Genomic DNA, 27,903 nt, shown 5'->3' on the forward strand with positions numbered 1-27,903 from the left:
GCTATTAATTGTAATCTGTTGTTGTCGCGAAAATCATTTTCAATACAAACATCAGAAAAGTCTGGATTTAATGCAATAAATATGTTTTTTTATAAAAACAAGTGATGCTGTCACACCCAGCATGTTCACATTTCACCTGCTGGATGTAGACCAGGGTGCATTCTCCATGTTTTCACATGTTAATGCAGTAGGATTCAGCTTTAGCTAGCTGTCAGCGTCCCTCTCACATGAGTAAGTGCATATTTAGTGATGAATAAATCTTTGAGGGTTTATTTTAGATTCAGGAGGAGCATGTTGCAAACACAGGTATTGTGTTAAACATCAGAGAGACATGAAGAAGCTCATAAAATAGCGAATATGCATCCTTTGATTTTTGTTTCTTTAGTGCTCATCATGTTTTCCTTTTCTTGTTGAATATTAGACCACATCTCTTATTTTCTCAAATCCTGCAGGACGATCATAGAGAAGCAACTAAGGCATCAAACGCAGCAGTGTGCTTTAGATTGAATTGACTTATTTCTGGCAGAAACACAAAACTTTTACTTACAGTGGTTTCATACCACGACACTAATAATGTTAAAAAGTGAAGGTGTGGGCAGTTCTTCACTAAAAAAATGCCCCGAGAACAAAAGTGGAACCGGACCCTTCCAGGACAACAGCTTGTAAAAAAGAGATTTATTTATTTGAATATTTTCTGCACCACTAAAATCACAAACTAAAAAAAAAAAAGAGAGAAATCACAAACTAACAAACATGAAAAAGAAATTGATCAAACAACATGATTGTCTTCACCACATTCCAGACGCTCCTGTATACAAAGACTAGACAGAGTTCAGTTTCTATTCAATATAAAAACATAGACACAACAATAACGTGATTGTCTCTGGCTGGAAGCTGATACTAAGAAGGAATACAAACTGCTGACTCGACATCTTTAAGAGTTGAACTCTTTAATCCAGACATCTAGAACTTTCTTCACAACCCGCATAAGAGCCTGATGTTATTCTCCTGGTGTTCATCTCCAGCTAACCTACAGATATATAGAAATTCTTTACAGGCACTGGTACAGCCTCCTACTTTATGTGAAGTGCACCAACTTCACATCAAGACAAAAAGTTCAGTGAATCTGTTGAAAACACAGACGTCTTTCTAAAAATTATTTCATTTCATTGTATGGTTCTTTTAATCACTAAACTGTGTGTTCTTCTGTCAGTGTACAGTAAAGTACAGTTTGTTTATTTTAAATCTGATCTAACAGAGCAAATACAAGGCACTTGTCAATATGCCGCATCCCAGAATGCACACATATTTCACAATTAGGTGTAAATATAAATGATCAACAATGAATGCAAAGGTGTAAAAATCAATGAGATAAGACTTGATGATGAATATATTCACTAACTTGTTTGACATCAGAGCAGTTGCACAAGATAGGAATGGATTTTTAAAAACAATTTTTGCCGGAGGTGAAACAAATACACAGTCTGAAGTACTTTGTAAGGTAAAACAGATGCTTCCCTCTGTTAGACAGAGAGGGTATCTCACAATCCTTTGAAAATCTTTAAAAGGATTTCAAGAATTCTTTAAAGGTGTTGAATTATTTGGATAAAAAAATATTTTATGTGATGCACAGAAAAAAGACTTTTCACTCTGTTTTCACTGAATGATATCTGGGATGGCGACTGGACATATTACCACGCTCAGTTTGCCTAAAAAGTAATAATAATAGTCCATATTTGTAGTTCTCTTTGTATCTGGATGTTCAGCACGGTAAAATGTTTTAGATTTTGTTTTGTTTTTATTAAATGCCACCCAGAGAGAATAAACATGTATAAAATCATATGTACTGTATTGGTCAGAGGACAGAATATCTTTTACTTTTTAAGTAAAAAAAGTAAAAGAGAAATGTTTGAACTTCTTAACTACAAAAAAAATGTTTTACATCCTTCTGGGCTTTTTATAATCATAATCTTTTTTTACTTCAGATTACTGTGCTTAGCTGTGTGACTCTAAAGTGACAGTAAACTGTGAGAGACAAAAAACTGTTGTTCATGAAGTGTGGAAACATAAACATGTAACAAAGTCCTCTGCAGACACACAAAAAGAATATTTACACTGAAATATCTGGCCTATGTCTTCAGATGTCTTGTATATTAAGGAGTTGTGTGTATGTAAACTGTATGTATGGCCTAGAAAAGCGTAAGGTTTTTGTACAGATTGAAGAACATCGTGTACAGCTGTGGCTTTGAGTTCCCATCTTCTCAGGCTACAAGAAAAAAAGTTTTTCTGAAGGTAAAGCTTCAGCTTCTGGTACCCGGGGAACAAACAGTGTCTGCTATTAGTGGTTGAGTGTGAGGAGTCCAGATGATGTCACTGTGTTGTTGCCATGCCTACAGCTCGGTGTCTTTGTATCTCTGAGGGTTGTAGTATCCTCTCTTGGTCTGGTCGGCCAGCTGCCGGCGGTACTCGGCCTCGTCGTCCTCGTGTCCTCTGCTCTCTGAGTAATGTGGCCTGAAGGGAGTCTGCTGCTCGGGGTTGGAGCTGGAACTGATCACACACAGACACACAGACACACACAGACACACACAGACACACACAGACACACACAGACACACACAGACACACACAGACACACACAGACATGATCCAACAGTTTCACCTTTTCTGTAATAATAAAGCTGAATCAGCTACAACATCCTAACAACAAAATGTCAGTTTTGTGGTGTTACCCTATTGGCTGAGGACGGTTGAGGTTGGGTTTTGGCAGTTTTACTGGGACGGCGTAGATGTCTGGATGCTTCTGTGCGATTTCCAGCTGTGCAGAGCAAAGAGAGCAGACCCAGATATGTCAGAACATTTTGAATAAAACACTATAAGACATCTAAACTGTACATGGACACACAGGGGTTGCAAGTCATCTTTCAGGACTCTGGAGGTACGCACCGCGGTACAGGGGGTTACTATTCAATATAATAATCCTGTTAACCAAAAACACAGCAGGACTTTTGTGAAATAACTTAACTTATATATATATATATATATATAAAAATAGTCTTAGCATGTCTGAATTAAACACACAGTTTGTAAATCCTGCTGCCAGGGGGCTCTCAATCAAAACAACAACAAAAGATGGCATTGTGGCTGGCGGGGAATCATGGGAGTTCTCTCTTCTACTCCTTGATCTCCTTTCTAAACTGACAGTTATGAGCTGCTGCCCTCTCAGTTTGAGAGTTGGGGTTTAGTGTATAAATGTCTTTAAGAGGTTTATGTGAGTCAAACTATCTGAGTCATAGTTAACCTGACAGAGTGGGTGTCTGGAGTTTGGCACGTGTGGAAAAGTCTTGAAACTAACTCTATCAAAAAAACAAAAACACAATTCTCCATCCTTGTTTTCAGCATTGCTCGAAATAATAATGCTAATTTATTCAGCCCAAATGATGACAATAAAAACAAAACTGACTCGAGCATTTTCTGCCTCCTGCAGCTCCAGCATCCTCTGAGCTCGGGCCAAGTGGTCCATCTTCTCAAAAGCTTTGATCTGAGAGGAAACAAATCAAAGTCACTTCACATTTCAGCACATTTCAATTTACTGGACGTAAACAGCACATCCACATGATGGCACGATTCATGAAGGAGTGACTGTTATTTGAAGGAAATGGCAGAACAGCGTGTTGACTGATGATGAGTAACTGCGGATTGAAGGGAGGGAAACAAACATTCAAGACAAATGTTGACACATTCAGTTACCTGGCCACCTGTTCTCTAGTTCACATTAGAGGCAAAAAGAGCAAAAGAGGGAACAGGGAAGTCAAAATGATTTAATATATCATTCAATTATTTCACTAAATCAAGGCCTCTTTCTTAAATATTAAATATTTATTTAACGGAAAACAGCAGATGAAAACCGTCAGAGTAGGACTTTTTTTTTTTTAAAGTGGAATAAAAAGAAACAAATATGATGCCAACCTTGCCCAGGAAGGATTTGTTTGCAGGGTCTTCCTCCTCCGTCAGTGGTCGCTGCTCCTCAGGCGTTTGGTTCAGACGGCTCATGCTTGGCTTCAGGGAGACAGGAGGGGGAGCTGGTTTGTTTCCACCCGTTGCGTCACTGCTGATGGTGCTGCTGGAGTGGGAGTCATAGCTCCTCGATGAGTCCGTCCGAGTCTGAGCCCTCACCTGTTCAGTAGAGGACTGGTGAGGACAGTAGGGACCACTTTTACATTTTGATTGAACTGTTTGAGGTCATCATAGGAAAGGTTAGATGGAGTGATGTTATGTGGAGTTTATGGGAGGAAAAAAAGGAGGGAGGATAGATCTCACCTTTGGGGGTTCAGGGACAAAAGAGGGGGGAGGGCTCGGCTCTCTGTGCGCCAGATCTCTGCTCCCTGACCTGAGACGAGCCCGGGGTTCAGGTTGAGGCTTCTAAGCACACACACAAACAGACACAGGGAGTCAAGGTTAGATTATGTAAACACAGTTTAAATGAGAGTGAGTAAACAAAGGGGAGTATGTGTAGGACACAAAAGGTGTGTTTCCACTTCAAGGACAGAGAACTATTGAGGGAACTTGGTGCATTTACAAAGAAACTGGTTTGAGTTCCAGGTACATTATTATAAAAGGTTTCTGCTCCAGCAGGTAAAACTGTACATTACCTTTGATGCTGCTTTCTTTGTTTAACATTTCTGAATGGACAGTACTCCCTGATTTTTTTTTGAGCAATTTCTGAAAATCTGCAGCAGCATAACAATGTGTATTTTTGTTCATTATGTCCAGTGGAATAACTGAAGACAGAACGCAACAGATGAGCAGAAAATGAAGTCCAGGCCTTATTGAACATTTCTGCAGAGAACATAATGCACTGTCCTCCACATTGCCAACTGTTGTTGCAGCACAAAAAGAGCTCTGCACTGAGTTATCATTGTCGTATAGTCCCATACAAAAATGAGATGTAAATCCTGTGTTGATCTCCTGACCACAGCGGATGTGCAGACAACAACTGGCTGAACAAACCTTTCAGTTCTTCAAAAGACATTTTTTTGTGAGACAAACTTCTGGGTAGAAATTCAACAGCCGGCACTTTTAAAATGCAAAATAGTCTGAAACTCTGAATGATTTCCCAATGTCCAAGGATGAGCAACCAAAATGCCATTTAAAGGCTAAAAACCAATAAGAGCAACTAAATGTTTTTTCCAATATTCAATTCATAAATGCATTCAGTTCAGGACAAAACACTCACGTTTGCAACTAAATGACCAAGCAGCCCGTCAGTCAACATGAGCTACTGTCCAGTTGGTTTCATATCAATGTGATAATGGATTCCGAAAATTCTGTATCGATAGTGTGTACTATGTAGGGAGGCTGTAGTCCTCAGGCTGGGCGGACCAGGCTCGAGTCCGACCGGTGGCTCTTCCGTCCCTTATTTCTGACTCTATCCTTTGTTCTGTTTCTAGAATAAAGGCATAAAAAGCCCCAAAATAAATCTTCTTCAAGTGAAGCTATTGATCAAACGCTCAAACCCACACTACATGGGGATAACATTTGTGATAGGCAGGACTTATAAATCAGACTGAATCGAAATGTGCCCAAACAGGAGGGGGACCACACGTCATCCACAAAAGACATGAGCGTGAAGATTTTTCTGGTCCATTAGATTCAGTAGACACACAGTTCAGTGTTTGATAGTATCAGAAGTCATTCTCACCTCGTCTGGCATCACGGGCTCTGAGGATCGACTGATGGCTGACACCGGCTGCGGCTCGTCTAATGTCTCGTCCAGCTCGTTGTCGGTGTAAGCCCCGCCCTCATCTGCTGTGTCTTCATAGTCGCTGGTCAGGCGGCTGTCCATGCTCAGGTAGTCTGCACTCATCGCCGACAGGTAGGACATGCGGTCGTCATGGAGATCCAGGTCCTCCTCTGAACCATCCAGCTGAGGAGAGATAAAACATACTCAGTGCCAAAGTATTTAGAAGATTTGCACATCTTAGTCAAGCTCACATGATGTAATACTGGGAAAAATGTCAGATATGCTGGACTCACCTTGCCCTCACACACCCAAACAGCTCTGTCCTGCTGCTCCTGAATGGAATCTTTCACACTGCCGTACCACGCGTCGTTAGCAGAGTTCAGGTCGATAGTTGCTGAATGTGCACAAAACAAAAAGAAAAAAAAAAGTGAGCCAAAAAAATATGTAGAATATGTAGGCAGAGAGGAAGAATTAATGAAAGAAAGAGGACAGGCTCTGACTGCTGCATGGATTCTTAACTGTCTGACTTTGAGAGTTTAACACAGTCTGTTTTAAGAATGCAAAGCTAAATTTGTGGATTACTCATCCTTAAGTTTAATATCACCACAAAGCATGTAATCTAGTGTTTTAGATACTTTAAGATGAGTACACTCCAAATACACAGAGTCATAATTTAAAGTATTATTTTAAACTCCTTGTTGACATCTGCTTCTGCATCTCAACAAATCCTTTAATCTAGGTTCACTGTGGTTAAGAACTCTGATTGTCTCCATCTGATCTCACATTTTTGAATTGCTGCAGAAGATCTCCTCTGAGAGCCATGACACAGCTGCAAATAGAGCTTGAATTTCTTCAATATAAACCGGAAACATTCATTACATTGCTCTCATCAGGACAACAGACCCCCTTTGATAGAAACTGTCATTTTTATCCTGCAGAACACAGGAGTTGCTTGTCTCCTGCTGCCTAGATAAGTTTGTTTAATTGTTTTGTTGTGTGTATTTCAGACTTGCCATTTAAAAGCACCAAAGTCACACTTTAAAACAAACAGATATCAGCAGTAGCAAACACGTTCATGTTCATCAAAGTACTTTAAGCTTTCATCAATGGAATCAGGGTTTCAGAGAGATAGATGTAACAGCTGTTTATGGTTAAAAGAAAAGACTTGAACTTTGAGATCCAAGTGGAGATCCTGTCAACAATCTGAGCCTGTCATACTTCTTAATACTGCATTATTGCAGGAACTTCAATCGTAACACATACAAGTGAAAAGGTGCGAGCACGTCTTCCTCAGCTTGACCGACTGCTCGTAAAGTTTGCGCGCACTGCGGCTGGATCCGGGCATGAGACGGTTCCTCATGGTCTTGACGCCCTGCTTGCTGTCCGGGTTCAGGAAGACCACGATGGGATACCACTGGGTGTAGTTCAGAGTGTCCACAGCTTTGGGAGTCACATCCAGCAGAGCATGACGGTCCTGAGGAAAGAAGAGGAGGTGGGTCAGTGTTAGATGATGAAACAGTATTTTAATAAAGCTGCAGTATTTTTCTAGTGTGTATCCTACCTGTTCGATGATTTGTCTGATGGTGTTCAGTCTGACAACTCCAGAGGATTTCTCACTTCCTGCATCTTTGGGCTCCGTTTCTGAGAGGGGGAAGACATTATTCAAATTTTCAGAATGAGGAACGTGTGCAGGAATGTGTCATCCTTATGTACTCTTAATATTCAGTGTGTTACCTACATATGTCATACAACACTACCAAACACAAAGTGCAACAGCACAACTTCAAAGAGGCAATGATAAAAGCACTCACTGGCAACCACAAACTCATTGGGCATGTCGTTGGCAAGTTTTTCATTTACAGCATCAGAAATGGGTCCAAATATCACAACAGGTCTCCTGAAACCAGCTGGAAGAAACAGGAACCACAATCAAATCCATTCACAAGATAACAGGGACGAAACAAACATGACAGCTGAAACCTTTGAGCGAAAGACCAAATGGCAAAAAAAGATCAGATTTTGGGTACCTTCACGTAACACCACTCTCTCGTAGGCAGGGAATCGTGTAGTGACCGGGGCTGCACTCAGATCCTCTCTGCTCTTTCTTAAGTCTTTCTTCTTCGCAGCTCTTTGACCTCTCAGCCTCCAGAAGTCACCTCTGTCGTTACCTGAGGCTGCCCGAGCAGCATTCTGCACGTTGGACATTTGTTCTGCTCTATAAGACGGAATATGAAACATATCAGTCAACATAATGTCTAATTACTGACTCTTTTTTTTCTTTGAAGTCTTAACTTTCTACTCTGTCTGTTTAGTAATGACTCCTGATAAATGTGAGCCTTTCATCTCTGCACCATAGAGCTGAAAGCACGATCAACACTATCATTACTTAGGCAAACATATCAATTCATTTTAACAACACTTATCATCCATGCACAACAAGCAGAACTAGGATCACTGCACACACCTGCTCTTATTGGGGATGATTCCTTTCTCCAGCAGCTTGTTGTCTTTGTCAGAGCGGATAGCCAGCCAGTTGCCCAGTTTACCATCATAGAGCGTGTCTGTCACTTTGAAGATGTCTCCTCTGCTGAAGGGAAGGCTCTGAGGAGCCTCCTTCTCGTACTCGAAGTGGGTTCTGATGAAGAAGGAATCGCCTCTGCCAGACGCCAAAATGTCCTTGTACACTGAAGAGTGAAACAATGCTGAATCAATCACAGTTTTATTGGATTTGGTTTACAACATGGCTCAATACATCATGGTTTGTCTCTGATGTTAGCATATATATTTCTTCCCTTCAGAGAAGTCATACATTTGGCCATTAAAGTGAATCAGCAGTGTCGGTTTTTGCTCCTTTGTTCAGGCTGCCACTGTACTTCTAAAAAATGTTTTAAAAAGTTTAAGCTTTGTCAGATCAGAATCAGGTTTAATGCTAAAGAGGTTTAAACAAACCTGGTGTTTCGGTACACATGTTTTCATTCAAGCTAATGCAAAGTTCAGAAATCTTTATTGCAGACAAAGTCACTTCATTTGGAGATTCAGGTTTTGTTTTCATCTATAAATAACTACAAATAAACATTTCTGATTTGCTGTGTTTGCAGCCATGATCCATAAATAACAATACCTTCAGGTTTGCTCTGAGCCAGAATGGTAACATCTTCCCCTTTAGGAACCTCCAGAAGGTAGAGGACAGCATCCTCACGTACCATGCCTCTGAAGTCAATGTTGTTGACCTAAGTTAGACAAAAAAACAGAAAAGACTCAGCATTAAAAAGATAGCATTACTATAGAGAATACTGAAATAAAGGTGGACTGGACATTTATGAAGAAAGGATTAGGAATAAGACAGCAGAACTCCGGCTCTTGAGTTGATAAAAGGCTGATTACTTCTGGTTAAGCCCATCTTGAACTGTTGAACCCAGAGACAGCACACAATAATCTGTTAGAGGCCCAACACATTGACATGGTTGGTGTGATAGCAGATTCTCATCGTGCCTTTCTCTTACAGATTTGTCTTTTGGATTTTGTTTATTATAGTATTTAAGTTTCAGTTTCCTTAAGTTTCTTTATCTTGTGTTTTTTGTTACATTAAATAGATGCTGTTAGTGTAAGATGAGGATCCATTTGACTATCAAACTCCTTGTCTTTTATCTGCATGTGAAATAAAAGAAGTCTCACCTTCATGATCTGGTCTCCTGTGCGAAGTCCCTCCTTCTCAGCTGCACTGTCTTCCTGAACGCCAGCGATGAAGATACCGACATCATTCCCTCCGGCCAGCCTCAGACCCACGCTGTCTCCTTTCTGGAACTGAACCATCACCGTGTTCGGCCTGGTAAATAAATACACATTATTATATAGAGTTACAACAACAGGAAAGGACAGAGAGAAATGCATGTACAATCGAAATGAGCATACAGAGAGAGTGATAATCAACAACAGATGTGAGATCAGTGTCAATGGGAAAGATTGTTCATGAGATACTGACCCGTATACATCCTGGTCCTCTATGCTCGGCTTTAGCAGCACCTTCGGGGGCGCGTGAACCTTTGGGGCTACATTGTGTGCTGGGACTTCTGAAACAGAAAATGAAACAAGCATGTTTATTTACTCTGCTTCTAAAGACTGGTTAATGATCAAAGCGTGATATACTCAGAGGAGAGACGCATGTCTACCTGGAGGTGTTTCTGAGCGTGGCTCCTCCCTCTCTGCCTGCAAAGGGGGCGTGTCTTCAACAGCTCTGTCAGGTGCTCTGAATGGGGTTGGCATGGCTCCCATTTTTGCCAGTCTATTGGGCGGGTCTTCCCTGGTAACAAAAAAAACCCCATCAATCATATTTGAGATTTTTTTTAAGGTTTATTTTTGGGCTTCTTCAGAAAAACAGTATACCTCAACCAGCGCCACAGAATTTGAAATTTAGGCAACCTTCTGATGAACTGATGTAAATACAGTAGGTTCAACGAGAATCATTTAATATTAATCCTCAACCAAAAGCAAAACAAAACAAAGCCTGAAAAGATGCTGTGAGCACTGCTACCGTTCAGTCAGACAAATCCGTCGTAGTATATTTATCATTTAAATATTTGTTTGGCGTCTAGGCTCTGACCTCATCTCTCCTCACAGTCTGAATTCACATGCAGATATTTGAGGAGTGATGGGATGATATCTTAAACCCCCCCAGTCAGACTGGCATCCACCAGTAGTACTGGTACTGGTGCAGGTCAGAGCTGGCAGTGAAAGAGCAGAGGAAGAGAGCGGGAAATCTTGCATCTTAAATAGAGCTCTATTTGGAAAGAGGTGTTGTCAGGTGATAGTTTAGAATGAGGCATGTCAAGTGTGAAATCAGTGCAGCTCGAGTTGACTGCCTGGACTAGCTCGCAGGTGTTGCCTCATGTTAAGGAAGATACCAACTTAATTTGAAAAGATCAAATACATCTCCTTTGGAGGATTTCAATAACATGTAACACCTGTCGATTTGGAAAGTGTAATACATTTTCAACATCAAGCATATTTGTTTGACATTCCCAATTTTGATAGGAGCCAAATATCTAAGAAATATAAGAAAAGTTTCAACACTTTGAATTGGATGTGCAAAGTTTCAATAGTTATTTCAAGCATCCCTAGATCATCAAAGGTTCAGAGTAATAAGGTGATGCAACAGAGGCAACTTTCTGCGCCAAAGCTCAATCTTGATGTCACTTGAATCACAACCTAGGAGCTGTGAGCAAAGCTTTTTTTGGTTTCTCTACATCCTGACACATGTTTAAAGTAAATCATCCCTTTAAAAAATGTGTTCTCAAAGATGAGAGCAACAATCTCTTCAAATTTGTCAACACAATTGCAGAATGGTTGATGAAACACAAATATACAGTTGTTATAGCTCTTGGTGGATGCAGAGAAATTCCTCCTCATTAATTTAATGTGAAGGATTGGCTAAGCTTCATGGAGCACAAATCAACATAATCCTGCATTATCCCCATTTTTCTGCTGTATTTAACACACAGAGAATAAAAACACGGGGGAAATATAAGCCCAGCTGTACTCTTTTTTGGCTTTGATCATCTAAAGATTGTGCTCAAGCGTGCAAGACTCAAATCAAGCAATTAAGTCTTCAGGTGGGAAATATCTCCTTTCCCTTGCAGCAAGATATAACAGCAGCTTACCTGGGCTTGTCTCTGAGCCTCTCATTGGAGGAGTGGGAGGAGAGGTCGGAGTGATGCCCTCGCCTGTCATCCTGCGGAGAGTAGGAGCGGTACGATTCTATTTCGGAGATATCTGCAACATAACAATAAAAATATCTGAACCAAGGTAATTAGCATTCAAACTCGCCTGACAGAGTAAAATGCTTCATTTCTCCTTGATGCACCTGTACATTTTGAAAATTACATAATACAAACAGCCCACAGGTCATGGACGCAGAGAAGAGCACAAACACACAAACACAATGGTACCAAACAAATGATGGTTGCATAACTAAAAAATTTGATTAGCACAGTAATTGTATTTATAAACAGCAAAGACGATCTGGATTTTGAAACCATGCAGGAGATTTTGATTCTGTTTTGAAAAAAAAAGAAAAGTTATGCTTGCATTTGCAATGATTGGATCACGGCAGGATTGATTGAAGCACTTCAGGTGATTTGAACCATGCAGAGCTTTAAATCCTGAACTCATTCACACGCACACAATCAGTTCCTATTGTTAAAGAGATCTCTCCTCAGAGTGATCCTGGACGGCAGGAACCAGAAGGCTGCGGCGGTACGAACCTTAAAATAATGAAAATTCTGTCATATCCAATAGCAGGATTATGACGACGGATTAGATCACCCTGCCTGAGGGGAGTGAGCACTTTCACACAAGCAGACACACACACTCTCACACACACAAACAGAGTCCCAAAACAGACAAAGTGGGTCACAAGTCTTTCGGCGATTCCCCCCCCACCTCCCTGCAAACATTTGGTCAGCGAACAATCCACTCACACCACTTATCTAGATTAGCCCTGACCAATCAGAGCAGCACATCTGGTCATGTGACACTAAAAACAGGTATAAAAGAGTGATGGCGGTGGTCAGTAATGATGACAGTTTGGTGGATCTGTGGTTAGCTCATGGTGCCGTGTTGTCGAACACATTAAATATTCAATAAAGCTGATGTGTGAGTAAAACGTTTATTTTATGAATGAGACAGGTTTGATGGACAAATACAACAACAACAACAACAGCAGAAATGTTTCCACAGTTGATAAGATGAAGTTCATATGCAGTGGGTTTGTATATGATGATGGTGGCCAGCTGTGTCTTTACACTGGATAGGATCTGCTGCTTTTCAGATTCGAGAGACTCTCACCATCGAGCTCAGAGTCGCTGTCGACCATCGGGGGGACTCGGATCAGCACCTGCCGTCTGTCTCTCTGCACCACCAGCTGCAGCTTCCCACGAGACTTCTCGATCAGCTTCCCAGCGTCAGAGAGGGACAGGTTTTCTGTCACTGTGCCATTTATCTGACCGAGAGAGAGAGAGAGAGAGAGGGGGCATAAGGGGAGAACGTCAGGTGCTTATCACTGCACTAATGACATACAATAATACAACAGGATGACCTGAAGTCTTTAAGAACTTTAGTATTGCTATGAAGACAGAGAGAGATTCTAAGTGTTTTAATTGATGTTGGATGCTGCTTTGCATCCCGAGCTTTAATTCAGTTTTTTTTTTAAAAGAGGTCACAAAATCCTCACAGTCTCATGTCTGGTTTTTCTTATTTAACAGAAAAGCTGCTAAACCAATCAGAACGCAGTTGTCAGAGTTAAGGAAAGAGAACTGAGCTCACGATGCCTGTCCTGACATCTTTACACAGGCTTCGAGTTACCTGTTATATAGATTTAAAGATGGTTTACAAAGTACTCAGTAATAATGAACAAATGAACGTGTGATCGCATTGAAATTATACCCTTAACTAATTAGTTTACTGTATTACATTGATTTCACTAAGGGTAACACACAACTTCACTCTTTTCTGCTTTGTATTGATTCTTTTTCATTTAAAATGATTTATTTTAATCTATCTTTATTGATTTTTCAATGCTTTTCTTTTTTTCATATTTATTTTTGGGCTTTCTGTACCCCAGTTCGAGAGATAGTAACAGACACAGTGGAGAGAGACGGAAAGAGAGAGAGAGAGAGAGAGAGAGAGAGAGAGAGAGAGAGAGAGAGAGAGAGAGAGAGAGAGAGAGAGAGAGAGAGAGAGATTCAGATTCAGATTCAGATTTAGAGTGGGGAGCAACACGCTGAAAAGGAGCCAGAGCCTCGACTACAACCCGGGCCGCCCGTACGGAGACCACAGCCTCCACAATGGGGCAAGTCCACCAAGCCCTGCACCACCAGCATCCCCACTGTTTTTTTTTTTACTTTTGAAATGTCTTTCTCGATGTAAAGTTCCTTACATGAACTGTTCTGCATTTATAAAGCTACCTTGCCCTCCCAGACTTTGCAGTTGTACCACTTAGACCAAAGTGGAAGACTAGTCTACAAACATTTTGATAAATCAGTCCATAATTCATCCATCAGATATGCAGAAGATTTTATTTGTTCAGTCTTTGGAGTGCAGTGATTTGGTGTATCATGTAATTGTAATTTGGGTATCTTTAGGCTTTTGATGTTAACAAGACCGAGCAAATAAGAATGAGAGAAGAATTAATGATTATATGTAATCCACATTTTTAGAGCTCGTTTGCTTACCTTTAATATGATGTCACCTTCCTGGAGATTCCCATCTCTGCTGGCCAGTCCTGTGCTGGTCATCTCTTTGATGAAGAGCTGGCTGCCCAGACGGAGACCATACTCTAAGAAGAGAGGAAGAAACTGTTAGTATAGTATAGAATCAACACATAAAGAGGTTATTCAGCCCATATTAATATTACAGTATTCTTGTTCTCCCCTCCTCACACTCTCAGAGGTCTGTTTCTGTAAATGCTCTTTGTACTGATCTTTTTACTCACAACATTTTCATAAAAGCATTCTTATCATAAAACAGTCTAGCAGCACTGACAGCAGTACATGGTAAAAACACTGAGTTGTAGCTCACCTTCGTTGGGTCGGTTCTTCAGCAGCATCACATTTAAGGGTTTCTCCAGCGGCTCCAGGTCCCGAGCAGGGCGGGACACAGGGATGGGCATTGCTGCAGGTGACGGCGTACGGTCCAGGCGGTCTCTACTCCCACTCTTCCTCAGAGGCTCATCATGCTTTCTGGGGTCAGTCGGTATATGTTCACGCCCTCTCTCGAAGCTGTGGTCTCGTCCACGACCTCGTGCCGGGCTGTTGGTGCGGTCAAGTGTCCGCTCGCTGCGGTAACGTCGGTCTGGGCTGAACTCCCTGTCCAGGGCTCTCTCACTGCGATAGCGCCGATCCGGGCTGTGGTCTCGGGGCCTTCTGTCTGGGCTGTAGTCCCGGTCCAGCATGTGCTCGCTCTTGTAGCGGCGATCCGGGCTGCGTTCTTTGTCTAATACGCGCCCTCTGCTGCCATCTCTCCTGTACTGTCGGTCCGGGCTCAGGTCTCTCTCTGCGCTCCTGCCACGTTCCTTCCGGTCATAATCCCTGTCGTAGTCACGCTCACGTGTCTGGTAGCCAGAATCCATGTAGCCGCCTCCGCCACGCTCCCTCTCCATGCTGTGGTCCCGCCCGCCAACACTCCGCCCGCTGTACACACTCCGGTGGTCCTGGTCATAGTTGTATTCATCGTTGTAATCGGTGTTGAAGACTCTGTCATCAGGGGAGGGAGGACGATTCAGCAGATTGACTGGAACTTTTCTGGGCCTCTTGACTGTCTGTTAATAAAAACAAAGAAGAACCAACGTCACAGAGGTCATTTAAACAAATAAATCACTAAAATCTTTATTCTTTCATTGTTGTTTTTAACTGTTTAGAAAGACAGGAAAGGAAATACATGCAGGGTAAAGGGTGGTCAGTTTCAAAAATAGTCACATCATTACAACTTCAATTATTTCAAAATTAAAAAAAACAATAATAGGATTCAGAAAACAAAAAAAGATTCACTTACAATTTTTGCCACTTTGCCACACTTCCTTAGAGTATTCACGGCGAAGGAGTGGATGGCTCCCTCCATGGGGATGGCGTTCACCTGCACCACTCGGTCATTCTCACTAAACACAAAAACACATTGATGTGAGCTTCAACTTCTTCTCTGAATCAAAAAAATGTAACTGCTTCAAATGGGAGGATTCATTTTTAGAGAAATAAAAACATGCTGGAGAGAACGGGGAGTTTTTCAGTACTAATCAACGTCAGCAGTAGTCACATAATTTATATTAGAAAACTCTTCCCAACAACAGGGGAAATCTACCACTCTGACGGATGTGTGGAAAGGATAAGTGTGCTAAGTATCAGGGTCAGGCTGTCCTGAAATGTTCTAGTTGTTGTCAGAAGGGGCTTTACTGTTTTTGTCAATGGAGTCTGCTGACTTTGAAGGTAGAAATTTAAAACTGATCAGTTTTTTTTTTTGATCATTTTAAAAAGCCTCTTACCCCTTTATATCGAGGTCTGTCTCTGTATTTATCCATTCTATGATGTTGTCAGTCACTTGAATACAAATCTGAGCCTTTCAGCTGCAAAAATAATCACTTTAAGTGTTGTACTTTGACCGGCTGCTTTGCCCATGAGGATTTAGTTTAGCCATCGCAGTCGCTGCAATCTACTGGACAGATTCCAAAACGGCAGGAGCTATCAACCAATCAATTTAAACACCCAAACATATGAACAAACAGGGCCAGGTTAGATCGAGCATCTGTCTGTATTATAGAGTTTAACTGATGGCAAACTGCTCTATAGTCTATTAATGTTTTCTGAGTGTACTGTGTGTGTGGAGTTTAGGGATTTATACTCAATTATGAAAAATAACAGCACGCACAACAACAAGCCATCACCGGGTCCTCCCTGCAGGACATCAGAGACCACGATGGATGTCTCTCCACTATCCTCGTTCGGGTTGTCCCTCCCTCCTGACACTGCGATGCCAAAGCCCATCTTTGGATCCTGAGAACAAAAAGAAAACATTTAAATGTAGTAGAATCTTCATTTGTGTGTGTGTGTGTGTGTGTGTGTGTGTGTGTGTGTGTGTGTGTGTGTGTGTGTGTGTGTGTGTGTGTGTGTGTGTGTGTGTGTGTGTGTGTGTGTGTGTGTGTGTGTGTGTGTGTGTGGGAGAGAGAGCGGGAGGTCCTGTAATCCCTGTGGTGTGTGTGAGCTCAAACAGTATTATGATGGCTGTATGTGTATTGTCCGGGGCGATTACAGAGATTTTGACTCTGATTGTGATTACTGTTGTGCATAGAGCAGTCACGTATGCCGCTGCAGCAGTTCAGGGCCTGCATGTCCATCATCTGTATGACATCTGTCGACTTCAAAATGATCTCAAGCACCCATTGTGTCTGTACGTCAATTATACATTCCATCATGGGATGTGATTTTCTTTCTTTGGAAAGGCACCTTAAGTCTTTGGAGACGTTTTTGCGGCTTTGTGTGATTCTACCTGCCTCTGCTCCAGTTTTCTCAGATGAGATTAGGTCAGAGATTTGTTGACCCTGCCTCTTTATCCCCTCCATCCCATCTGTACTTAAAAAAGAAAAAAAAACCACGCACTATTCACCGCTCGGTCTCTGGCAGATGGCAGTGGAGGCAGAGAGAGGGAGAAAGTGAAAACAGAGACAGAGAAGCAAACACAGGCGAACATGAGGAGATGTGAACAGCCTCTTTTGCTCTGATATGATTATCTTAAAAAAGTATAACCTCCTGTCATTAAAAAACAGAAATATGAGAAAAATCCAATGAGTTGTTTGATCAAAATGTTTAGTGTAAATTACCTAAAAAAAGTTTTGCTGTCAGATGTCAATAAAAAGTCAACCTCTCATTAGCCAAATGAGACAACAAAGCAGGGTCTGACATGGTTTTATGAACCTGAGATGCCAAAAAGTTTTTAGTATCCGTTTAAAAAAAAAAGACATGAAGTTTTTCAACTGAAGTACAAACCGGAAAATTGCTATATTAGTATGAAGGGAGTAAAAAAATAAAGCAAAGACGCTCCAGCCGAGAAAGCTGACAACTTTGTAACTATGCTACAAGAGATGTAAGAAATTAAACAGTGTGAAAGAGGATATAAAGGTGTGTATGTATGTATGTATGTGTGTGTGTAATTGTAGAACAAATGGTTGGTGGACGTTAAGAGTCTTATTCAACAAAGCTCTCATTAGTGATTAGTAGCAGAAAAAGGATAACCTTAAACCTTGTTTTAGAGTTTAAACTTGTTATCGGGGCCATCTGTTAGACCGTACTTTATTTGTGCAGAGCCTTCCCTTTTAAGCAAAGTGGCCTTGTGGGAAACAAATGCATGGGACATAGTGATTGAGTTGGGTTGTGTTATTGTGGTTGTAGTGAGACTTGAATATTGTCTGTTTACTTTTCATATTGTGTCTTGTTTACAGGAAGATATTTGCACTCACCAACTCCTCAAACCATCTAGTCATACATGCATTACTATACTGCACCTCAAGTGCACCTGTTGTACATGTTTTGTCTTTAAATTGTTTTTGTATTTTTATCTTAAGCCTGGTTTATACTTCTTTGTTGAACCTAAACAGTGGTGGCCTGTAGTTGACAGAGAGATTTCTAGTCTCGTTATAACGCCAGTTGCATTTTCCGCCACATTCTCTGCTTGTTTGTGTACAGGAAAACCATGGCGACTGAAACCAAGCGTATTATGTTAGAGTTAGAGATGATAAATATTGAGCAGCGGTTAATTTTACTGCAATTACTGCAAAGAAGAAAAAGAAACGAGACATCGGCGGAGATGAATGTAAAGCTTGGCATGTAATGGATGGAACTTGATAGCACTGTTCAGCTCAGGCTGTTAGCCTACATTAAACAAACAGAGGTTCATGATACAAAGCACATATATTTAGCTTCTTGTCATAATAAGATCCCATTGTTTTACATGTGGTGCAAGCCAGGAGAGGAAACTGCAGACCAATGACTGGGCTTGCAGTCTGCGTTGTTTCAACGTACTGTTAAATATTTGAGGAGGTGCAGGCCAGGCTTCTGCGTAGGTACAGGGCTACACTATGGTGTATGCTATGTTGTAGATTTGACGTGGAAGTATAAATCAGTCATTGGTTGATTTAAGCTCCTTGATACTTTTAATTCTTTGTATGAGTAAACCTATTTGGCTATAAACCTGATTCAGATTTTGGTTCTAGGAAGAGGCCAGATAAGCTCGGGTTCAATTAAAGTAAGCGTGCAAAGGGTTATATTTCATGTTTACTGAGTGAGTGAGTGAAGTACCTGCTTTGATACATTGTTATCACAACCTCTCACTACCATGCTTTATTAGTTGGTTACCAGCTATGAGCACGGCTTTATCTGACTCTGTCAGCGTTAAGAAACAAGCCATCTCTCAACAAGGTTTCAGAGAGAGGAAACTATCTATGATTGAACTTTTAATATGTCACAATGAATCATCTTTGAGGCTGGCAGGTGTTACCGGTAAGTTGACAGCGACATGTTAAGACAATGTTATACTTTGTTGATAAAAATGTTCAGTCTCCTTTCTCTTTGTTCTGACATATTCAAAATCATTGGCATCATTGTGCAGAGCTTGATCGCCTCGTGCTAACTTAAACATTATTGTCAGCTCAGGAACTCAAACCTTTCTATGATGCCCCCAATAAATATAGATATTTAAACAACTAAAATAGGATATCCCCTTAGGGACAGATGAAGTCAACATATTTAAAAAATAGCAAATAGTCAAAGAGAATAAATAGTAGATGTAGAGAATAATCAGAGTGTGACAGCTGCTTGTAGTGAGGTTGAGAGTCAGGGGTCACACGCCTGCAGCAGAGCGACCTTTTTGGCCTAAATCTGCTTTTCTGGCTTTAGTAAACCTCCAGCACGAGACAATGAGCTCATGGTGGTGATTACAGAAGCTCATCTTGTTTGCTCTGCTCACACACTCATTCACGTGTTCAACAGTTTGGAACGTGGCTGCAGGTGTGATGCAGCACAAATTAATCATACACTTATTGAATTAAAAAGTATTAAAGATGTGTATCCTCTGTCTCCCCTCACACAAGTCTCAGGTGCCAGCAATCATCATTCTCTCTCTGCAGTCTGCACCCTGTCTGCTACAACCAAGTCGATGTACCACCGCTGTAACTAGCTCTATGTTTCTTCTTTCAACTAGAATCTGAGTAACACAGGGTATTGAAATTATAAACAACAAAAACCGGCAATTAATTATTGGTACGGTTTGTAGTTTAGTTAACGTATTTGATCAAATTGACCATGAAAAGCTGTTATATACCTCCTTTTGTTCTAATAAAGTTTAATGTTTGTGCTTTTTAAGTCAAGCAGAAACACTGGTTTGGGGTTGTATGCACCTGCCAATCATTACATTTGTGTTTCTGAGATATCACCTTCATAGAATGTGACGGTCATAAGGTTATATTGACCTTCACCTATGACCACAGCTGCGGCTCAGCAGTAGTGTCGTTCAACTTTCAATCGGAGAGTCTGGGGTTTGATCCCCTGTTTCTGCGGACACGTGTCAAAGTGTCCCTGGACAAAACACTGAACCCCAAACTGTACTTTATTGTGAGCAAACATGCAAGTTACAGTTAAGTAGTTTAGAGTGTGCCACAGATTATTGATTTATTTGTCACTGTACAATCCTGCAACCTGAGATCGTACAGGCTGTGCACGGGGAACCATGTTGTAACCCAAATTGTAACTGTTGCAATCAAGCAAATAAAGTTAGAAAAATCTGATCATTTCGGAGGCTTGTCTTGCTTTTGGAGCCATGTTTAAGCAGCAATTGTTTTCTTGTCTTTGGTGATAATTATGGAAATGAGCTGGAGTTGCATGTGTGTGTTTTGGACCTCTCTCTATTTACTGGTCGTTTATTTTTCATGGGATTTTTACTTATTTTTGAAGTTTTATTATCTGTAGTTAATGTTCTTTTTGTTGTTCTTATTTGTTCATGGAAACCTTTTAGTCTGAAATCAGCAGAAAGCTTTTTGTGGATCAACCAATGCTCGGTGGACACAGCTTAAAGTTTCCAGAGACCTTTTTTTAGATTTTGCTGGGTAATACACATAGCTGCAAACAGCTTAAAATTTGATTAAGTTATGAAGAATATGCAACCAGTGTCTCATTATCTGTTCTTAGGTTTTCACATTTTTTAAGACTTCAAATTCAATAATACCATGTGTTTTATAAAGACAAGACATCCACTATTTTGATTGAAAAAAAGCCATCTGCAGTCATATGTTGCTGCTGTGAGTGAAAGTTAGAGAGCCGCAGTGGTCCCTTCAGATTCAATGGTCAATTCAACTGGATTACAAGAGATAATTGAGGTGGAATATTTTGAAGTTGGTCTATATCTCTGTATCTCTGGGGACAACTGAAGACACTGTCTTGCACATAAACACTGCATTAATTGCCCAAATATGTTATAATGTTTATGAGCTGAAACGATTTATTAAGTAATAAGTTAGCTTAATTTTATTGAATTTTAGAATTCTGGTATCTTGACAACCCTTTTATGTTCATTTAGTAAATATGGAGCAACAGGTGCATTGATCTGGAGACCTGATCAATGTTATTTCAATATTCTTACATCATGAGGCGTTTTCAGGCCGCAGGAACTTTTTCATAGTTCTAGGAACTGTTGGAAACTTCCCCCTTTTTTAGTGATTCCACATCGCAGGAACTATGAACTATTTGACTTCCTAGATCCTCGTTTAGAAGAACCTTTTTAGCTCCTGCTTCAGGGTAGGTACTCTCTCAGCACAATGGTGGTGGGAATTCAGACAGAAAAAAGCCCCCACATTGAGTAGTCCCTAGAGGATAGTTCCTCTTCAAAAAGTCCCCAGAACTGTTTGGTCTGAAAAAACCTATGGTGTCTCCATGTAGCTCTGTTTTCCTCTCCACATACTTTTGATGTTTGTAGCTGCTTAATGCTACACCACTTTAACAGTTATATAAAAGATATGTTGGAAGCTCATCTAAAGGCTAATTAAATATATTTCTGAAGTTCAAATAAATAATTATTACACCATTGCATTAAAGTATTCTGGCTCTCATTCAGTGGACTGGGGAATGTGTTTCATCTGACTGCAGCATATCAAACCAATAATTTAAATGCACTTCCTGTGGGTATAACAGCCCCACTGGCCCACAGCCTGAGGTTTATGACTGAAATGTAAACACTGGGAATGAGATGAGCTGTGGTGTGTTTGGTGCAGATGGACTCACCCTCTGCAGGGTCACAGTGTACTGCTCCCACACGGTCTCCTCCATGGCCGGGTTCTGTGGACAGAAAGAAAAGATTACCATGGCTACCTTCATTTGACTGGACAGATTAATAATGTAATACATCATGTAACGACAGAGGCACTTCATTAGCCCGAGCTCTCATTACACAACGAGGAGCTCTCAGAAGAACAATGAGGGGCCACAGCTGGCTGTTTACAACAACGGGACTTTTGGCTCAGGTTGATTAAATATTGAGGAGGACACTTGAACATCTCTTGGCTCCTTTAAACAAGCACTTAATTCAGGATGAAGGGACTCCTTCCAGACTGTTCCACAAAGCTGCCAACAGGTTGTATAAATCAACCTCCAGAGACACACCTGTTAAACTTCAAGTCATTTAGCAACCAAAAAAACCAAACAGCTCAGCACAGTGTAACATTGTTACTGAGAAATGCTTTTATTGCAAATCAGGTCAACAACCATTTTTGATGAACTGTGAAGACTCAAGAAATAAAGCAAACCAAACAGATGTCTCAAAGTTTTGTTGTCAGAGTCAAAACACCTTAAAAAAATATCAAATGGCATGAAAGTAAAAAAAAATACTTTCATTTGAAAGGCTGAAACCACTTTCTTCTTTAATATTTTAAAATAGACGTGACATTCATATTCATTAGTTCCTGTTTAGTGATCAATAATCCAATCAGTCCCTCCACAAGTCCTTTCAAAGTAAAAGGCTTTACATCTTGTCCAATAGTGAGTCACTTCCTCTTTGCAGCAGAGAACAAGCCTCTATTCTTCCACAAAGATGTTTCAACTGTGCAAAATGTATTTTGAGTTTGCAGTTAAGTGACTAATCAACAATCCCATCCCTCTTTACGATGCACAACATTCTTTAATCAAATATTAATTAAAGAGAGTTAAAGTGGAATTACAGAGTACTGAAACACAGAAAAAAGTACCACTAAACCGTTCAGCTCTTCACTTAAAAATTCAGCTTTTCCAGCTTGAGTAATTTTTGTAATCTGCTTTCAGATCAGTGACTGATCAACAATCCAATCTGTCCATTCAATACATCTCAATGAAGTAAACATCAGAAATGTTATAATATTCATAGACCAACAAGATGAGGTTGTTTTCCAGAGTTTAAAAACAAACCCTGCTTCAATTTCTCTATAAAAGATGAATCTCTAAGTCACAGTTTTGATTTGACACACAACATTAGCTGTTTTTAAAATACCATCGTTAGTCTGGATCTGAAACTATCATCTTAAAACATTTGATGCCACTTTTTTAAGTTGAGAGTTCCTAATTTACAAAATAAAAGTCAACTCAAACACACGCAAATGATTTCTGAAACACGTAATTGAAGACAAACAATAGCACTGATGTCCACAAACACACGTCCAGTCAGGTCCAGCTGCCTGACCGAGACACTCGCCGCCTTACATCTGAGCCACAGTAGCAGAATCAAACTCACGAGTCCCTGGAGGATACGTATGGTCTTGACCGCGTGGGCCCATTTCCTGTGCAGGCTGAGGACGGTCTTCATCGCTTGTGTTCTGCGTCTCTTCCAATCTGCGTCTCTCCCTGCTCAACGCCAGCGGTGCTCTGGCAGACTGATGTGCGCCACAGCCTCCTCCATGGTCACAGCTGCACAACCACCAGCAGCTCTCTTCCTGCATCTGCCCGCCTGCCTGCCTTTGACGTAAGAGGGATTCTGCTGGCCTACATTCAGCACAAATCCCACCGTCTGCAGACAGTGTAAACATTCAGACACACCAATTCCTGCACAGGCACGCGGTGATTAAACATCCCAATGTTCATCTACAAACTCAACAACAAATCACCCTCCACACTTAGGGTGTGATGACGGCACCTGAGATAGATCAGACTCTCCTCCAAGTTTCCCCGAGAAGATTCTCACACCACATAAAGACAAAGTCACAGTCAACGTGCTCTGAGTGCAAATACGACTGACTGAGAAGCACAATGGGTAGGATTGGAAGTAATTGAAGTAATGGGGATTTAATTTTTTGTTTAGTAATAAAGTGGAAAGTCAAATCTGTGTGCCGCTGACATCTCATGCCCAGGCTTAGTGAAAACGGGGGCACGACTCAGACTGGCAGCTCACCCATCATAACCCACTTTTTTGATCTTCTGGCCCACAGGGGGGAAAACCAGATGACCAGCAGCTGCAGCAGGAGACCACAAAGAGCCGAGTGTGAATTAAAAAAACAGGACGAATGCTTCCAAAAGCAACAAAAAAACAACAAAGAGATGGGATCTTTCTATTTTGTGCAGCCATTAAATGTATTCTTCTGGAGTTTTATCTTAAACTTTCTAATCAGATGACGTAGAAAAACATCTGTTACCAGAATGTTCCTGAACTCATTGACTTCCCTTGAAACAGGGCAGTGTATTAGGTACATTTTAAAAGCTTTAAGGGTTGAAATGATTTGAAAAGTAAAGTTAAATACAGGCTCTAACATGAGCCATGGTCACAAAAAATAAATATTTTACAGCTATAAAAGCTTAATTTGAATGAATACATTTGCTTGATGAAGTGCTTTATAATATCAACATAATGTTGTATCATATGTCATGGACGGATGAACATTTGACTTAAAAATAAAAAGTAAAGGCAAATAAAGTATAATGTTCTGGTCACATTATAAGTCTCAGGATATAAAAAGTACATTATTTAAAAATAAATCAAAAGTCAAAATACAATGGACCTGTTTGGTAAAATGACAAACTGGAGCTGCAGCAGCCAAAACCATCCCACCTCTCTTAACATACCTGGTCAGGATTGAGGTAGAAGAAATGTATTTTTTGTTGCTTTAAATATACGTATTGATTCTATATGTATTGATAAAGAAAATAATCATCAAGACATTTTCACTAAAGGACAGAAATCTGCAGCGGGACTGTGTGTGGACAGAGGAAAAACATAAACTCATGAAAGTCTGATAAATGACTTGAAGCAAGCCATCAGAAATTCTTGAGGCAAGGTCAGAACCGTTTGAATCAGACCGTCTTCTAGTGCAATGTGATATGATTATGACGGCTGCTCGCAGGCGAGCAAGTCGGATAAGTCCCAGCCTCCTGAGTGTCGGCCATTATATAACAAAACACAAAACACATTTTCCACTAATGAGGGGGGAGGTTGAAATACTGGGTCAACCTCGCAGGACGGGATTTCAGAAAACTAATTATTTAGAGAATGAGATGACTGTTCATAAAACAAGAAACAGGATGTGTGAGTCGACTTTAGTTGAAAAAATATAATGAAAGAAAATTTACATCATGCAAAATTACAGTCGTTACCAGGGACACATTTGGGAGAGAATAAGGGATTTATTATAAGTGATAAAATACAATAAAATTGATTGTTGTATTTTGACCAAAACCACAAATCAGTTTACACAGAAAACAGAAACAAGCTATTTATTTTCTACAAATCTTTCAGATAAATGAGCCAATCAGCCTCTTTGCTAAATCTGATCATAAAGATGTGATTTAAAAGTGTAATTTGATTGAATTTGCTATAATGTGGATACAACACAACGTTAGCATTTTCCCCGACAACATAAACGTTTTTAACGGCAGCTACACAATTAAAAAGAAAATAATCACGCTGTTATGATTTGTTGGGACTAAAAGGCATGCCTCTGTTCCTTCACTGTGTGTGTTTGTGTTTTAATAATGAAGGGGGGTGAGCTCGTCGTTACCAAAAACACACAATCATGTCTTAGTGATCATCTTCAGAGAAAAAGATTTATGTCATGACAAAAGCTTTTAAACACTGCAGGTGAAAATTGTATTGCTTAATTGTTGAACAGGACACAGCATGTCATCAGCGTTCAAGAACATAAGGTATGTTTGAAACAGCCAATCAGCTCTATAGAGCTCGCTGAGTCAGTTACAAACTGTCCATGTTGCATTGAAATAAACAGATATTAGAGGGATTTTAGACAAAAATAACTCAATATGGACAGAGCAATATCAAAACAACTATCAGTCAGGAGAACAAATGGATGTTGTGTTTTACTACTGAAGCACTTACTGTGATATCTTAAATCACATTCATTGATATTCTTTAACTTTTAAGGATTTATTTGACTGTATAAGTATATCATTTTATTTATCAAGCACAGGGTAAGACACCTTATGCCTATATGGTTAAAACTTATTCAGAAGCCTTAAAAAAGAAAAACTGTTGCACAACATGAAACTGTGCAGAAACATTGTAGAATAGTTAGTGCTCTCTCTAACGTGGTAATCACAAAACTAAGTATATGTGCCTGTATAAAGTGCTGTAAAGCATTTATCATCAAAACAAAATGACTGTGTGGATACCCCGAGGTAGCATGCACATTTTTACCTGTTGTTTGTAAAGTATGAAGTAACACATGAGCCAGACTTTTGTAAAATATTTTCTATATTTTTTAAAGATCAATCAATTATTTTTGATGGGAAATCTGTGAGATTGACGTGATGTTTTCCAAGGGTTAGGTTTAGGGTATCCTTCATCAGACAGTTTTACTGTTTATTTACTTCTGAAGGAGGGTCATGGAATAGTTGCACAAGTTTGCCCCCAATCGGGCAGAAAGCGACATTACACTGTGAGGCTCAAGAGAGAACAGCAAAACACACCGCAACAAACTTCACAAAACAGTCATAATTAATAATTACTTTGGACAGGTGTGTTCAAAGCCTTTGAGTTATAATTTTCTACGCAGCAAGCAACATCCACCTTTGGCTTTATAAACATAAATATGAAAGAAATAATGATGCAGAAATGACGTTTCGACCCCCAAAAGACAAAACAATACTTTGAAACAAAGCACTTCAAACGAGTCCAGACGATCAGACATGGCAGAAATCGACTTATCAATATGATTTATCCGACGGGAAGAACATTTAAAGAGGGATTCAGTGAATTTTAACTTGTTTTTTTACAAACTAAATTAACCAATTGATACAAAGCGGGCAACCATAGCAGGTGCAGCAGGATGCAACAGGCTTCAACTGGGAATCATGGATACTCGGGAAGAACCATTTCTCCACAAAAACACAAGAATTCAACATTTTAACAGGATTATAACAGTACTTTTACTGCTCAGCCTTTACATTTAGGAGAAATAAAGCAATGGAGGTACTTACGATGAAATACTGCGTTGCGTATCTGCTCAAAGAGAGCAGCCCCCCTCCGTTAACAGGCATCACGCACTTTGAACTGTCCCGGAGTGGTACAAAAGATTTAAACAAAACTATAACTAGTTCAGAGTTTCTGGTCCGAGTCGGACCCGGATAGAGGAAACAGCTGGATTTACAGTGTCGAAAGAGTCACAGTGTCGTCTTCTTTACTTAAAATGTTGCACTTTACTCGCAACAAGTGCGAAGATTTAAACATTCACAGCTAAAATTTGCGCCGACGACTCCCAGCTCGCTTGAGGTTGAAACCAAATGCGAGTTAGGGGAGGGGGTTCAATTTAAGAGCAACTAATATAGATAACACAAAACTATAACTACGTGTTGTTAACGCAGCCTCGTTTGAATTTGATAAAGTGTCTATTTATTTTAAGCCATAACGAACACATTATAACATTATTCACACATGTATGGAGGGGTCTTTCACCTCTAATGCACCTGACATGGACTCGTCTAAAACTCCCATTGATTTTTAGGAAGCATGCTGTGAGGCTCCCAGACCGTCCCAGACAGACGGCTCAAAAACACTTTACTATTTACAGTCTATGGTTTATACAGTCTATACAGCAACACGTACTTCAAATAAATATATCTAAAACGTTTTTATTTTCAGCATTTTACCTTATAAGGGCTCCTAGTCGAAAGGTTTTTGTAAATAAGGCAAATACTAAAGTCCCACTTACACATAAGGTAGGCTTAGTTCTCAATACACACTAAACAATTGGATCAATTAAAGCTCCTTTACAAGAAAAAACAAACAAGCACTATGCTCCTCATCAACATTTACAACCAAGAATAAAATCAATTCTAACTTTTCAATCATTTTCTCTTAACTTGATGCAATTAGTGTCATTTTGTTTCTTATGCTCAACAACAAAATGCATTTCGATGTAAAAACAAATGTCACCACACCCATGTACTCTTGGTTTCAGGATTTCTATCAGATTTTGAAATTGGGCTGCAGGAATTTGCTCCTATTAAGCCAAAAAAAAAAAGAAGTATCACTGATGTTTGATTGTAGGTGATGACTCAGTTTAAAATAAGTGCTCCAGGTCATCCCAAATGTGTTGATAAGGTCAGGGTTTACGAGCCTGTCAAAACCTTCTACACCAAACTGAGACAACAATGTTGTGATGGACA

At 40.2% G+C, this 27,903-nt stretch overlaps 1 protein-coding gene across 6 annotated transcripts in view; it reads right to left on the reverse strand.

The window, feature by feature from the left end:
* Positions 1 to 660: 660 nt before the first annotated feature.
* The window catches only part of tjp2a (tight junction protein 2a (zona occludens 2)), a 37,571-nt gene continuing 10,328 nt past the window's right edge, over positions 661 to 27,903 (reverse strand). For 2 of the 6 annotated variants that reach the window (XM_020636018.3, XM_065965280.1), the window contains exons 3-25: positions 21,550 to 21,603; positions 16,154 to 16,278; positions 15,287 to 15,389; positions 14,315 to 15,053; positions 13,969 to 14,072; positions 12,584 to 12,737; positions 11,398 to 11,509; positions 9,910 to 10,040; positions 9,723 to 9,810; positions 9,416 to 9,566; positions 8,862 to 8,970; positions 8,205 to 8,424; positions 7,768 to 7,955; positions 7,552 to 7,647; positions 7,302 to 7,381; positions 7,004 to 7,214; positions 6,034 to 6,134; positions 5,699 to 5,923; positions 4,318 to 4,419; positions 3,967 to 4,188; positions 3,461 to 3,538; positions 2,730 to 2,815; positions 661 to 2,547 (exon numbers count right to left, since the gene is read on the reverse strand). In XM_020636018.3, coding sequence (XP_020491674.1) covers positions 2,391 to 2,547; positions 2,730 to 2,815; positions 3,461 to 3,538; positions 3,967 to 4,188; positions 4,318 to 4,419; positions 5,699 to 5,923; positions 6,034 to 6,134; positions 7,004 to 7,214; positions 7,302 to 7,381; positions 7,552 to 7,647; positions 7,768 to 7,955; positions 8,205 to 8,424; positions 8,862 to 8,970; positions 9,416 to 9,566; positions 9,723 to 9,810; positions 9,910 to 10,040; positions 11,398 to 11,509; positions 12,584 to 12,737; positions 13,969 to 14,072; positions 14,315 to 15,053; positions 15,287 to 15,389; positions 16,154 to 16,278; positions 21,550 to 21,603 — 3,636 coding nt within the window. In that variant the 3' untranslated portion in view covers positions 661 to 2,390. Of the gene's footprint in view, positions 2,548 to 2,729; positions 2,816 to 3,460; positions 3,539 to 3,966; positions 4,189 to 4,317; positions 4,420 to 5,698; positions 5,924 to 6,033; positions 6,135 to 7,003; positions 7,215 to 7,301; positions 7,382 to 7,551; positions 7,648 to 7,767; positions 7,956 to 8,204; positions 8,425 to 8,861; positions 8,971 to 9,415; positions 9,567 to 9,722; positions 9,811 to 9,909; positions 10,041 to 11,397; positions 11,510 to 12,583; positions 12,738 to 13,968; positions 14,073 to 14,314; positions 15,054 to 15,286; positions 15,390 to 16,153; positions 16,279 to 21,549; positions 21,604 to 23,026; positions 23,183 to 26,715; positions 27,002 to 27,903 lie in introns of those variants that run through there. The other 4 variants (XM_020636015.3, XM_020636014.3, XM_020636016.3 and 1 more) reach the window with 4 other exon arrangements.

The sequence above is a fragment of the Labrus bergylta genome, chromosome 17 (genome assembly GCF_963930695.1).
Source record: "Labrus bergylta chromosome 17, fLabBer1.1, whole genome shotgun sequence".
In the NCBI taxonomy this organism is placed as follows: Eukaryota; Metazoa; Chordata; class Actinopteri; order Labriformes; family Labridae; genus Labrus; species Labrus bergylta.